General features: G+C 35.3%; 1 protein-coding gene across 3 annotated transcripts in view; it reads left to right on the plus strand.

Annotated features, from left to right (window-relative positions):
• The window catches only part of LOC145668281 (condensin-2 complex subunit G2-like), a 120,837-nt gene extending 113,278 nt beyond the window's left edge, over positions 1 to 7,559 (plus strand). For all 3 annotated transcript variants that reach the window (XM_081735995.1, XM_081735993.1, XM_081735994.1), the window contains 3 exons: positions 902 to 1,042; positions 1,558 to 1,736; positions 4,619 to 7,559. In XM_081735995.1, the coding sequence (XP_081592121.1) occupies positions 902 to 1,042; positions 1,558 to 1,736; positions 4,619 to 4,703 (405 nt within the window). In that variant the 3' untranslated portion in view covers positions 4,704 to 7,559. The remainder of the gene's footprint in view (positions 1 to 901; positions 1,043 to 1,557; positions 1,737 to 4,618) is intronic.
• Positions 7,560 to 16,129: the final 8,570 nt, after the last annotated feature.

Raw genomic sequence — 16,129 nt, forward strand, 5'->3', positions numbered from 1 at the left:
CTGATCGTTTGTATGCACCGAAATACCACTTTTTGCAAGCCACCAGTGTTCTTTGTGAACTGTGATACAACGACTTATTCATGAATGTAAATAAACGGGAATACCAGGAATTTATATACGTAATTTTAGAGATGAACTCCTACTTGTGTTCTTCAACTGTGGAGAGAGACAGCTTTTTGTTTCCTATCTGTAACTGTTAACTTTATGCCCCAGTGTTAGGTTTGGTGATAGTTATGATGTTATTTTTAGTTATATATATATATATATATATATATATATACAGCGGTACAGTGCCTTAGCATGAACGCCGTGAGTTTACATAGACATAATTTTTATAACCTTAAAGTGTTTTGTTGTTGTATATTTCTCCTCTTATATGAGAAACTCAGATATGTTTGGTATTTGAAGGCTACTGGAGAATGTTTATATCATACTTGGAGAGAAGGATCCATTAAAATTTTACTATATTTCCTTGCTTTGTCTTGGTCATACCACCTGTCTGGATTTCGTATTCTTTAGTCTAATGCCGGGTCCAACGGTAGAAAACTTAACCTAGGAAGTCACTCCAGAATAAAATCCAGAACTTCAACACACGAATATTATTATGAATTGAATCTTCCCATCACCTATAGTCCATGGAGAAGATTCTTTTTCATTTAGTGACTAACAGAGCGAACGGAGGGCCAGACCTGACCAAAATGGAAGATATGTAGTAGAAATCTGTCTAAGTATGATATAGCTTTACCAAAGGCCAATAAACACATTTGCTATTAAAAAGAGGAAATAAGTCCATATGGTGACATGGTGTTTTAATTAGACAAAGTCAATTCATTGCCACAAGATACCTAAAACGTTCTATTCTGATGCCAGACAAGTAATATGTATATAATTTCTCTTCCAGGCCAATAATGTTGAATATAGATTGAAAATTGTAGAAATGCCTTTTGTAGCTGCTCAACTTGCTACCGTTTTCGAAAGCAATGAAGGATTAGGAGACGTACTATTATTCTTTCTCCAAAAGAAAATTAAAGTATGCTCAGACGTAAGTAACGGTTCTCTCACTATATATTTCCTTCCTTTCAGTATGTAGTGTATTCCAGTCATATTATCATATAATATATTATTTGAATTAATGTCAGAATTATCCTTTATCACCTGTAAATTGTTAATTAATGCATTGAACATGGTGAGAAAATGTGTAAGATTGTAAGCTTCTGAGCTGTATTTTTAATATGTTAAAAATATTTTTTCATAAGAATTTAGAAGTTCTATATATGTTACCCCGTAAAAAAGTTGTCGGAACAATGTAAAAATTCCCGTAACTTAAGAAAGAAATGTCAGGTAAAGGAAAACATTGATTATTATTTTTGGCTTAGCTTTTTTTTATTTACAAAGTATATTAAATCGAGACGGTCAAGGGTTCCCGGAAGTTAGAATTAAAAAGAACAAGACGTTATACGAAATAAGTACATTCATGTTTTTCTGTTTCAGCATCGTCACTACTTTATTTTAAAAAGAAATACAACATAATTATATGGTTTTTCTTCCTGTTTTCAGAATAAACCAAAACTTTTGGCAGCATTAAGCTTTCTCTTCACATTAGTCCACGATCGAGGGAAAGTAAAAGTTAGTACTTTAGTACAACATGTAAATGAAATAGATGATATTGTGGAGAGTCTACCAGAAAGCACTCTTCCTCTTCCTTCTACAGATTCTGAGGAGCTTTTCTTTGAGATGTAAGTACATTAGAACTTTTCTCTCTTATTACTACTATCATTTCAACAGGCCAGAAGTGGCTAGTCTTTATAGGTTTGAGGGCTACTCTTCATCTCAGAAGTCACTGGTGGTTTATTTATCTCTTCACTATCCCGCTAGAGAAACCATTATACAATAACAATAATTGATACAAACAGTATGACACATAGCACCGCGGGTTATCTCTCACGACTTGCCAGTCGACTAGTAGACCACGGTCGATGAGTTGGCCATCCCTACGATAAATAAACCACCAGCAATGTTGCAAAAATAGTGGCCTACTTACTATAACTACGAGGGACGGTCAATATATTTTTGATTTTGTATAGAAATGTTTTAGCTATTTGTATGCATATTATGTACAAAATGCATACTAGATTGAAAACTTGAAGATATGACGTCTGGAAGGAGTAAAAATGTAGAGGAGGCAAAAGTGGAATATTGCACTGTCATAAAGTTTCTCCATCTAAAGGGGATGAAAGCCAAGGACATCTATGCAGAGATGAAAACTGTTTATGGTGAAAAGTACCCATCCTTAAGCACTATTAAAAACATGGAAGAGACAGCTGAAATGTGGACGGGGGTGTTTCACTTTGACCCAGAGACTAAAGTGATGAGTAAACAGTAGAAACATGGCAGATCCCCATCCTCTAAAAAGGCTCATGTGCAGCCTTCTGCTAAGAAGGTCATGCTTTCAGTTTTCTGGGATTGCAAGGGCGTTATTCTTACGGATTACCTAACTTATGGGCATAGTATGACTGGAACATATTACAGAGATCTGCTGGAAAATTTCGCGATGCCCTAAAGGAAAAGCGCCGTGGCATTCTCACCAAAGGTGCTCGCCTGTTAGTTGACAATGCTCGCCCACAAAGCACAGGAAACCATGAATTTTGTCCATTGCCTAGGGTACCAATTCCCCATCCTCTGTATTCACCTGACCTCGCGCCGTCAGATTTCTTCTTGTTTGCAAAACTGAAACAGTTTCTGAAAGGACGACGTTTTTCTTCAAAGGTGGAGGTCATTGCTGCAGTGGAGCACTGGTTTTCCAGCCAATGTGACACTTTTTACAAAAAGGAGTTGTGGAAGCTGAAAGACCGCTTGCAGAATTGTGTTACTTTGCTTGGTGACTATGCAGAGAAAGACTAATCATATGTCTGCATTTGGCCCTTCCTCCTCAACTCCTTCATATTGAGGACAAAAAATTATTGACCGCCCTTCGTATGGCTTGAATGAACTTAAAGTTTAATGCAGAAACAAAAGCCCATCAGTAGAATCCATGATGTTCTAATCCAATCCACCCAGTATTATTACTATCCACGTTCCTTAGATCATCATTCCATCTTCTCATTATTTTGCAGAGATACTTTTCCTATCAGGTTTCCAACGAACACTTTATGCAATCCTCTTCTTAAATTTTAGACATCTCGAACTAATTAGTTTCATTATGTTCGGTAATGAATAGATATTTCGTGTTGTGTAACCTTTATCATTCTTCTGTTTCTTTTTGTTACGAATTTTTGCTTTTTATTTTGTCTTCGAACACAATTAGTTTGTCCTTGCTGTTGTAATTGTGTGTCTAGTTGTCACATGCGTTTATTTCAGCAACCAAAATTGAACTTTTAAAAAAAAAATCTAAATTGTGTATTGACTTGTTTCGATCAATTTCTACTTACAGCGTTCCTGAAGCCTTCATCAGGGCTGATGGTTTTAAAAGAAAATTCGAAGTGCTATTTTAATATCACATAAGGAGTGTGTTTCTAATATCGGTTAATATTGAATATGTAGAAATAAACTTAAGAAATCTTACATTTCCTTGTGGTCCTAAATCAATTGTAATTGAATATGAGAAACTAATTAAAATATATATTCATCTTAAACTTCTAAACGCTATACACTCAATAAAGTCCACCATATTTTACGTAAAAGTTTATTTTATAAGTCTATATGTGTGCGTATGAGCAATGTGCAAACTAATATTTTCAAATGTTATTAACTTTCGAGTACAAAATGTTAGAAATAGTACCATTAATCTTGTTTTGTTTTCCCGTGTACGTTGTTCTTATTTATTATGGTTTTTCCTACATGTTTTAATTTATCTTCCTCCTTATAGTTATTATCATTAGTATTTGCATTATTATTGTTTCCGATAGTTCTCTTCGTACAATTTGTTAGTATGTCTTAAACTTTCCTATCGAAACCTACACCAGCAGCTGGTTAATGCCATTCAGTAGTAGTACTCTGCTATTATTTATATTCTTGTGCTCTAAGCCTGTCAGCTATCGAAATGTTTTTTGTTATTCGTAATGACAGATCTAGAACATTGAGATGTTAGGTTTGTTTGCCTAGCTCTGAATTGGCCAATTTAGTGGGTGAACATTATTGTTTACATTTTGTGTTAGTAGTAGCCTCTGCAAATAGTAGAGTTACTGATGCGTTATTATCATGGGAGTAATACGAGTTCGCAGCGTAAACTTCCACATTGTTTAAAAATGTCAGTATTCAGAATGCTAAGTAGGAGTACCGTAAACCATAAGTAGTAGAGTTCTGTATCAGAAAAATCAAACCCATGTCATAAATCCACCACCATCAAATTTTATGCTTGGCGCGATATACTCTACCTCCACTTCCACAGAATATAAGTCAAAATTTAACTTCTTTCTTTCGTAAGCAATTGTTTATGTCTAAATAATACGTATATTAGCTCAATTTTGAATGTTGCAAAGAAACAATGAGTCGAGGCAATGTATGCCGCTTATTTTATTGTTAGTTCATTATATTACGATAATGTTACTTATTTTCTCAATGAATTATGTCTAACAAAAATGTGAAATATTTGCGTAATTCAAAGAAAATTTTCTTCCAGGAATACTACTCGAATCGCCAAAGATCTCCTATGGAATATGAAGGAAACGCTTAACGACTTGCGAAGTGCTGCAATGGAGGAATGAAGAGACTGGCAAATGTAGAGTCAATGAATCAGCATTTAACTTCACAGAATCTTGTGATATATATGTCTATTTTTATATATAAATATTTATATATATATATATACTTTTGAAGTTTTCTACGATAATTCGCGTGAAAAATTAAATAGAAAAATTATATGTACCGTGCGTTAAAATTGAAAGATAGCAAACTTTTTATATTTAAATTGACATAGTTGTATTCGAGTGTGTAGTCGTTGGTTAGATATACAAATATTCTTTTGTTGTTTGACAACTACTGCGATAGCATAGAGTAGATTGTATTGTGCACGGGTAACAACAGATCACCAAAGTAATAATAGCATTTTTTTTTAGCATTTCTCGCTTAGTGTTAAGAACATTGTGTGAGAAATGAGTAATAATTTTCTTTTTTATGTTTAAAAAATTGTGTTTTGTACTTTATCTTTTTGTGGCTTTCCTTGTAATCATATTGTACAAGTGACTTATATGTATGTATGAAGTTTCAAATTACCTAGCAAAAGTGAGCTGTTAAGAATGTAATAAGATAAGAGCACATTATTTTCCCTTAAGATAGTAGCACTTTGTAATTCTTTAGTAGACCGTTACATAGTAGGTGGACAAATTTGGCCTCTTATGCCATTGTTGTGTTCTGGCTCAAATTATAATCTCATTTGTTTGTATGCCAACTCGCTAATGAATACAGCATTTGTTTTCGGGAAACACTAAATTTGGGTAGCTTATAAACTAGCTTGAAATAATATAACGAATGCTTACGTATAATTTTTAGTTAAAAATCCAGTATAGTTCTTTGTCTATACTCATTCAGTATACTGAAAAGTATATGAAAGAAATATTTAGTCCATAGTTTGAAATTTAAATTTAATTTTTATTTTCTCAAGTTTAACATGCATAACAGTTCTGTGTTCATTTTTGTAATTGTATTTTTTTCTAGTCAGTCTTACGTGACCAAAATAGTTTTAAGCTCTTAACCATTAAAGACCTGTTGCTGTCTACAGATCTGATAAACAAACAGTTTGTCACAACGAATTACGGCGAACAAGAGTGACTCTAGACAGTCTCTCCTGAAAGATACTCTCTTTCCAGCATTTTATGTTGACCAACTCCAACTTCCTCTGCCTTTATACGCATTGATACTTATTCCTGTCATGTCCAGGTATCCCAACATTTTTTTTCTTTTAATTCATTCATTTTTATTGCTTTCACACAGTGATAGTTACATTTCTGTCAGCTGGGTTTTACTGAAATTGTTTTTAGTGGCCCGGATACTGAAATTGTTTTTAGTGGCCCGGAATATCCAGTACGACGAACTCGACTGCGCTATAGTTTAATGCTACCTGTGGCTTGCTAGCAATCGAAGAATATTTAAAGATTATTTTCTTAATACTTTATATGTATATATGTTCGATTTCCATTTCTTTTGCTTTTCATATACCTTTGCAAAGATTTATTTGTTCCGTTTTTCGTTATAAGTTTGAGGCATCTTATAAGAGATGTTTATGCAAATTATAGTAAAAAAATAATAACTAATAAATAGTTATATTACAGTTTTGGTTTTTGAGTTATAATTAGATTAATTGCGTTAGTTATAAGTGGATCTCACAGACTGAATATGAGATCCGTACCTCACGTCTATAGAAGAACTTAAATGTAGAAAAGTTATTTCGCATTGTAATCTTGTTCTTTGCATTTAAGTGATTGAGAATTTGTTCCTTTTAAATTTTATGTGAAGCAGACGTATGAATGGTAATTCTACAAATTTCCAGTAAACCTTATTGGAGCAACTCGGTTTATTAGCATTGGTTATTCTAACGGGATTTTGAAGTTTAATATATAACGAGAGGGATTCATGTAGAAAAACAGCAGCTTGAATTCCCATAGCAAGTTAATTTTTGATGGTGGATAAATATAATACGCGAATATTAGTAAAGAAAGCATGTATGTACGTTCATGGCAATTCATATACTTTCCATAAAAATATATTCCATAGAAACTGTATCTAGGCAAAACAAGGATTATTTTCCAGGAAAATTGAAAAAGCTGGGAAATTAAAAATCATTATTGTACTAATAAATATATCTACATGCAGTATAATGAATAAAGTAACTGGAAAGTATTTTCATGTATACGGTCTGATCAGCTTGATAAAAAATATAAAACACTATATTAGTTGTTACTAAAATCGTGCAAAATGAGCATTAGACTTTTCCCTACCAAGCTGCCTAGATACAGAGTTAGTGTTCGTATACGCACATCAAAACATACCACGTCATGTTCGTACTTTTGACATTTTGACTCCAAAAATGAGTAAAGTATTACAAGTGGATTATTCCATAAGGTTTGACTGTATCCATGCATCGTTCTCATTTGTGTTTTAAAGAATATTTCAAGCTTTTTTAAAAAAAAAGAATTTCTGTTTCCACAATTAACATTAAATTTGTAATTACGCTTCCGAACAAGTCATTAATATAGTTATAGAGTATCTTAGTTTCTATTAGCCTAATATATATATATGAACAAGTTTGCAAATTTATAGTTAATATGGAAGAAAGAGTTATAGAAAACGATACTATTTTGCAGTTTTATTTTATTTTTTCTATTAGTAATCACTCTGTTCATATTAGTATGAATGCTGAACAGAGAAGAGAGTAGCAACTTACAAAATGTTATAAGCTTTAAGAGTAAAGCTTCTGCTATACAATGTAAAGTACTTCGTGCAATTTTATTTTTCATACAGAGAAATAAATATGTTTGTTCATAAATAGAAGGTAAGAGTTTTATACAGATATATATATGGAAAAGTATTATTTTCTGTTAGAAAAATAAAGAGCTAAATAAATTGCACCATTGCATTTTTAAATTCGTTATTCCCAATTACCTACATAATTTTTTCTATATTATTATAGTACTCGCGCCGAGTCGTGAAGCTTGGGCTATAAACCAATCATAGAAATATTTTAATTGAGCTCCAACACATCGGAAAACTTCGATATAATTCGTGGAACCGCTTCCCGAGAGCACACTTAGGGAAACATCGAACAGCTGAAGTTCACCAACAATGTTGCCAAACTTTAAAGACATAGTAAACGAGTATATAAAAAAGGCATTTAAAAATTACCAATAATAACTACTGTAACAACTATTCTAAAATGGTAACAAAAACACGAATGGTAACAATGAGAATATAACGCAACAAAAAAGAATTAACAAAACGGATAGACGCCAATCCGACAACACTGTACTCTCGAGAGATGTTTTCCGTGTAGTGCGAGAGAAGACACTGACAAAATTTGATGGGTGGGGGTTGACGACTGGAACACACCCTTGCGTTCTATTGGGTGGTGAAATTGGTAGATCTAGGTCAAGCTTCACGACTCGGTGCGAGTACTATAGCGTTTAACAAAAATTTAAAAATTGTACATATACCAATCGATAGATCTCGGCGAGCTAAACAAAATCATGTGAGTGAGTAGGTCTTCATGCGTAGTTTTCAAGAAAATCAAGCAAAATTATTCTTTAAACTTGAAAACTGATACTATATGACAATGGTTCTTAGCCATTTATTTATTTATTTATTGACTATACACTTTACTGAACACCTACGTCATCACGACACACTTGTTTGATTTTTTTTATTAATACAATAAATTGTATTGAGTGACTATATAGTACTGAGCATTGTTGCTGTCACTGGAGGCGTTGACTGGCACTGGAGTTTCAATTTTATTATTATTATTATTAAATACTTCATGATTTTCAACGCAGTTTGTTACTAATTCATTCTTTGTCTGTTGGATGGATTTATTTATTTATTCAGTTTTGAGCATGTGTCTTCGTAAAACAACATATCGTAGAACGTTTTATCACAACTCGTAAACAAAACATATGGAAAAATTTAGTACTCAAGGAAATTATAAATGGATCGATATATTACAAGAATTGTTTAACGAGTATAGTAATAAAGTACATAGAACAATTGATATAAAGCCTGTAGAGGTTAATAAGAAAAAATAATTCATTTTAAGTTCGTTTTGGCAATGCTCTTCGAGCATTCTCAGCTGATTAAGTTCTAAAATGTCGCGACACACCGGTTGGGAACAACTGGACGATAACCACGCCACCTATTAAAATTAAACTGATACTAAAGTATCCTCATTAAGCTCTACATTAGGACACTAGCAAGATGGCAGTATACAGTATGACTAATGAGATATAGCTCACTTAAACTTCAATTCCTGTTAACTATAATAAATCTTTTAATCAGCGATATTTCAAGGAAATTGATCGATTATTCATCTTCCGGATTATTTAAGGAGTTTATATCATCTTAAGTAGCAAGTTGATCATATGTTGTGGTGTTTCACTTCAGTCGAAATAAAGTAATTGTAAGAACTATTGGATACCAGTATGTAGTCTCAATAGCGGAAAACTCTTTATAGCGAGTACTAAACACAGTTATTCAACACTACAATTATTCTATTTATGCCCAGATAGTGCAGTATTACCTTTAGGAATAATTTGTTGTTCTATATTTACGGGATTAAAATTTTTTTGAAAGAGGGTCCTAGCAATACTTATCCAACCACATAGACTCTGTGTTCCATTCTATATAAACATTTATCGCGATATACATAATCATTAAATTCACTAATTCGGATATAAATATGTATTTGGCAACATTGAATTTCCAAGTGTCTTCCCAACATCTCCTTCAGCTTTTTTTGATATGGTGTTTATGTGGCTTGTGTAGCATTGAGTACTTCACTGAAACATTAATAAGTATCTCGACTGGTCCAAATTATAATCCCATATAGCCGCTGGTTTGGAATTAAAATACCATCTCAATTAAAGAAAAAAAAAATCATACGTAATCAACCTGAAATCCATCAAAGAAAAAAAATTGACTTGGTTTATTCGAAACGTCACTTTTCGATATCGCAATCATTATATGACTTGAGAAAAATAGAAAAAAAGCAAAAAAAAAAAAAAAAAAAAAACTAATCGCGAGTGACTGAACCAGTGAAAATTCACAGCAGCAGCGTACCTGAAAACCTCCCAAAATAAAAAAAAAAAAATTAAAAAAAATGGAAAGGCAAATAGTTAATCTTATGCTACTACACTCTCTCTCATTCATACAATTAAAAAACTGGTTGGTAAATGCAAACAATATACTTTGATCTTCTGGTAGTTGGCGTCGTGCCAAGGCCATCCAAATTTCACGGGTTTCTGGCGTAGGTTCCCATAATTTAGTCCTGTCTACGAAATGAAGTCCTAAATATTCACCTGTGGAGGAGTCAACAAGTTCAACAACACGGTAATTGATAAATTTAACACATAAAAGGGGCCCTCGGTACAAATATTTTTTTTTGAGATTTCACCTTTTAATAGACTACTAATGTTGCGCTGTTTTAGAAAAATTAAACTTCCTTGTCTTATACACTATATGATCAAAAGTATCCGGACACCTGGCTGAAAATGACACAAGTTCGTGGCGCCCTCCATCGGTACTGTTGGAATTCAATATGGTGTTGGCCCACCCTTAGCCTTGATGACAGCTTCCACTCTCGCAAGCATACATTCAATCAGGTGCTGGACGGTTTCTTGGGGAATGGCAGCCCATTCTTCACGGAGTGCTGAACTGAGGAGAGGCATCGATGTAGGTAGGTGAGGCCTGGCACAAAGTCGTTCCAAAGCATCTAAAAGGAGTCCAAGTCAGACTCTGTGCAGGCCAGTCCATTACAGGGATGTTAAGGTCGTGCAGCAACTCCGCCACAGGCCATGGAGTATGTACAGGTGCTCGATCGTGTTGAAAGATGCAATCGCCATCCCCGAATTGCTCTTCAACAGTGGGAAGCAAGAAGGTGCTTAAAACATCAATGTAGGCCTGCGCTGTGAGAGTGCCAAGCAAAACAACAAGGGGTGCAAGCCACCTCCAAGAAAAAAATGACCACACCATAACACCACCACCTCGAATTTCTGTTGACACTACTCGCGCTGACAGATTACGTTCACTGGGCATTTGCCATACCCACACCCTGCCATCGCACAGTGGGCCAGAATCAGAATCTGACTGGAAAAAAAGTAGTTTTGGCAACTACGTCTAATCTACATTCGAACAGCACAGTTGTGTTAAGTAATAAATAGGGTTTCTTGCTGCGTATCAGTAAACACGGATAACAGCATATAGTGGCGGCAGCAGCACTTCAAAATTGATAGTTCATTATCTGTTTTATAGCGCGCTGAATTGGGGTAGTATGAACGTAAGGTTTGCGGTTTAATTGCGCATGTGAAAAGGCAACGAACGATCGCAAAATAAGCTATGAGTAAAGGTATGTATATGTACTTGCTGTTTGACTAAAGTTTTGATTGATTGGTTTACGTTGCTGTTCTGTAGAAGCATTTCTAGAGAGTCGAAGTATTCACGTATTGAAGAACTGCTATTGGAAATTGAAATTGAGATTTAAAAATGTACGTTCATGTCTGTATTGAGATCTTTCGTCATGATGTAGTTTGATATATGCATTTCGAAATACAGTTGTGATCTACTGCCCGTTCTTGCCCGATTTTTATATTTATCGTCTTTTCAAAGTTAGGTGTAGCGAGCCGAATACGCTCTTCGTGACGTGAAGAACCTGTACGAGGTATTGCGTTCTAAACCATCACTTTATAATTATGATACGAACAGTTATGGAATATAAATTCTTTCTGTGGATGTTCTTCGCAGTGTGAGAGTGACTTTAAGTGCCTTCAAGGAGTACGTTTGAGGAGGAAGTTTCTGTAACAGAGTTTCACATCTTCCCATTCACCATTGTGAACACAAGTTTAGGGATATCATTTACTTCCTTTTCCTAAATTGGTACATTAGTAGGCTTTAAATTACGTATTTGCGTTTCCATATAACATACCTCTTTTCTCGACAGTTCAGTTCTCTTTTCTGGTACAATAATTTAATTGGTCGACAAAATCTAGGCGACGATGGTTAGGGATTTTGCTACAAAATTGCTTTGTCAACCTTCCTATCTGATGTTGAATACAACTGTAAGGGAACGAAGGAGATAGCAAAAATATCTGAGCCACTAGTTCAATTTATCTTCTGTTTGAACTTTCTGCTTGTATACATTATGACAACTGCTTCCATCGCAACCCCACTCACACACTAATTTCATTATGTCTCCATCTTTGATGCACTGTTTAATATAATCTTCATTAAAATCACGATGCGCTCAATTGTCTGATTTACTATTGCTTGTAAATTATCTTCGGCTGACGTGTCAGTTACTATAATATTTTCTCTGGGATAACGCTTTAATTTTGCTTCCCACACCACTTTATAAGACGGATATATGTCACAATGTTCTGCCTTTGCACCTAGTCTCAAATTTGCATACTGTCTTTTTGTTGAGTTGTTATCTATAATAAGTGCCACGACTTCACCCGGAGAATAAGTGTTTGAGAGAATTTTGGCGAATGATAAGCATTTTTGATTTTCGTTGCTCCCTTAGGTGTCGTTTGAGTGATTTCTCCTAATACAACCGCGGCATCTCTTTTTCCAGCAGCTCTCAATGAACATTGGGTAGCCAACACCAGCTTTTACTCAGAATGCTTTGTAACGAGTGGTTGTACAAGTTTTTTCTTCGACTTTGTTTCCGGATCTTCGAAGAGTTTACTAGGTCTGCCTAATTTGCTTGTCAAAGGCCTATGCTGTTGGCTTCAAGAGATCGTTTTGAAACCAGTAAATACTTTATCAGAGAACTTAATATGTCCTTCCAAGTTCCAACCAATCATTTTATTTGGATAAAAATTTATTAGTCATTCTATTACACAGCTTCCAACGCTTCTCGAAATCACTTTGAAGGCACTTAAAGTCACTCTCACACTGCGAAGAACATCTACAGAAAGAATTTACATTCCATAACTGACGTATCATAATTATAAAGTGATGGTTTAGAACGCAATACCTCGTACAGGTTCTTCACGTCACGAAGAGCGTATCCAGCTCGCTACACCTAACTTTGAAAAGACGATAAATATAAAAATCGGGCAAGAACGGGCAGTAGATCACAACTGTATTTCGAAATACATATATCAAACTACATCATGACGAAAGATCTCAATACAGACATGAACGTACATTTTTAAATCTCAATTTCAATTTCCAATAGCAGTTCTTCAATACGTGAATACTTCGACTCTCTAGAAATGCTTCTACAGAACAGCAACGTAAACCAATCAATCAAAACTTTAGTCAAACAGCAAGTACATATACATACCTTTACTCATAGCTTATTTTGCGATCGTTCGTTGCCTTTTCACATGCGCAATTAAACCGCAAACCTTACGTTCATACTACCCCAATTCAGCGCGCTATAAAACAGATAATGAACTATCAATTTTGAAGTGCTGCTGCCGCCACTATATGCTGTTATCCGTGTTTACTGATACGCAGCAAGAAACCTTATTTATTACTTAACACAACTGTGCTGTTCGAATGTAGATTAGACGTAGTTGCCAAAACTACTTTTTTCCAGTCAGATTCTAATTCTGGCCCACTGTGCATCGGATCGCCACATTATGTACCGTGATTCGTCACTCCACACAACGTTTTTCCACTGTTCAATCGTCCAATGTTACGCTCCTTACACCAAGCGAGGCGTCGTTTGGCATTTACCTGCGTGATGTGTGACTTATGAACAGCCGCTCGACCATGAAATCCAAGTTTTCTCACTTCACGCCTAACTGTCATAGTACTTGGAGTGGATTCTGATGCAGTTTGGAATTCCTGTGTGATCGTCTGGATATATGTCTGCCTATTACACTTTACGACAATCTTCACATGTCGGCGCAGTCTGTCACTCAACAGACGAGGTCGGCCTGTACGCCTTTTTGCTGTACGTGTCCCTTCACGTTCCCACTTCACTATCACATCAGACACAGTGGACCTAGGGATGTTTAGGAGTGTGGAAATCTCGCGTACAGACTTCTGACACAAGTGACACCGAATCACCTAACCACGTTGGAAGTCCGTGAGTTCCGCCGAGTGCTCCATTCTGCTTTCTCACGATGTCTAATGACTACTGAGGTTGCTGATAATGAGTACCTGGCAGTAGGTGGCAGGACAATGCACCTAATATGAAAAACGTATGTTTTGGGGGGTGTCCGGATACTTTTGATCACATAGTGAAAGTTGTCGTTGTTGCTGGCTGTCGTTCGACCGTGCATTCCTTTTTTCAATGATGGCTTTTCGTCGGTGATCTGCCATAAGTAGTTTGTTCGACCAACTAATCCTATCTTCCTTATCAAAATCTTCAGATACCTGTAAAACAAAATGCTTAAAAATGGGACGAGAAAAATAAATGTTGAGATACAAACTTGCTGCTGAAACACTAAGACTTTCAACGATGGAATAGTTATGTAATAGAACTGCTTGCGTCAGGTTTTCGGCCCATTTGTTGTGTGACTGGTGACATAATAGCCTAAGGGTATATAAAAGAATTTTATTAGAGTTCCGTGATGTTACTCATGGGATAATAAGGTGTTGTGTGATGAACTTTAATATTGTACTCTTGCACTTTAGATAAAAAGTTTTCGCTATAAAACACTGCAGCGTTGTCTGTCATCACCGCTTCCACAATACCTAAACAGCATGTATATATCTAATAAACACTTGATAACTGAAGTATCAGTGGCGTTCTTCAAGGGGTAAGCTGTACAATAATGAGTAAATACATCAACGGCAATCAGTGCGAAGCGCGCACCATGTTTTCCTGATGGCTATGGACCTAAAAAGTCAAGGGCTAATAAAGCTCTAAGTGCCGAATAAGGATTAATGAACAAGAAACGAGCTTTTGGGTGATGATCGGATTTAAATCGCATACACTTCACACAATCTTTTAAATGTTTCTTGACATCTGATCTCATTTTACTGCAATGAAATGATTTTGAGATGGTCCGAAGCGTTTTGTCTACTCCTGGGTGATCTAAATCATCATGATAAGCTGTAAGAACTTTTTCACTAATGATCTGAGAATGCAAATTTTATATGAGTCTGGAAAATGGAAATATCTATACAAAAGAATACCGTTCTCGAATTTGAAAAATTTTTCCCGATTGTGTGAATTCCTTGGGAGCTTTTCTATTTTCTCGCCAGCTAAAAAAGAAACAATGGGGAAATAATCAGGATCTTCCTTTTGCGCGTTCCGTAATTCTTCAGCTGAAATATTTTTGATTTTGTCTTGAATAACCTGTAAAAATGAACTCGTTTAGTTGGTAATTCTTTGGAAGGAAATAAATGTGAAAGCGCGTCTGCACAAAGATTCTTAGAACCTTTCTGGAAACGTATTTCGTAATCATGCTGTTGTAATTCCAAAGTCCATCTTAAAAGAGAGTGTTCCAAGGCTTGGCCTTATCTAACCAACTAAGATTTTTATGATCTGTAATAAAAATGACATGGTGACCAATTAATACTTGACGCCATTTTCGCACCGCATATACAATTGCTAGGTATTCGAGATCACTAACAATATAACGAGATTCAGCAGGTGTTAAAGTTCGACTCGCGAACTGGATAACTTTCTTCTGTCCATCATTGTACTGATATAAGACTGGACTGACTCCCAGGCGGGACGCATCTGATTCTAAATAATAAGGTAAATTCAAATCAGGGTGAGACAAAAGAACATCTTTACAAATGTCATCTTCAAGCTGTTGAAAAGACTGTTCGTGTTCTTCAAGCCATTGCCACCGTTTTCCTTTTTTGAGAAGCTGAAAAAGAGAAAAGAGGTTGCATTTTTTCTGAGAAATGAGGAATAAAATTTCGTGACAAATTAAAGAGACCAATTACAGATTGTAAAGATTTAATATTGGTGGGCCTGGGTAAGTTACGAACCGCTTCTATGCCTTCGGGAGTAATCAAGAAACCTAGAAAAGATATTGAATTAGTACAAAACAAACATTTTCAATGTTAAGAGTAAGGTTGTGTTCTTTAAACTTTTCAAAGATTTGTCTCAGCAATGCAAGGTGTTCTTCGAAGGTAAAGCAAGCCAAATCGTCGATATATCGTAAGATCTTAGCGTTTAACTCTGGTCCCAATACTTTTTGAAGCATACTGTTTAATACACTGCTACCATTCTTGTAGCCGAAACATGTTACTCGGTATTCTTAATGCTGGCCTTCGAAATTGAATGCTGTATATTCATTAGGGGTAAGCAAGGCTTGATTATAGCTACTTACAAGGTCCAAAGACCTAAGGAAAGGTTTACACTTTACTTTTAATAACAAATCTTGTATGCCCTCAGATTTGGTATGGCGAAGTTCCATAAACCGGTTCGGCAAACGGAGGTCAACACATACCCTTGGTTTCCCGTTTTTCGTGGGAACTACAAGGATAGGATTGCTATGAACAGAATTTGAAT

The sequence above is a fragment of the Thermobia domestica genome, chromosome 13 (assembly GCF_964235325.1).
Source record: "Thermobia domestica chromosome 13, izTheDome1.hap1.1, whole genome shotgun sequence".
In the NCBI taxonomy this organism is placed as follows: Eukaryota; Metazoa; Arthropoda; class Insecta; order Zygentoma; family Lepismatidae; genus Thermobia; species Thermobia domestica.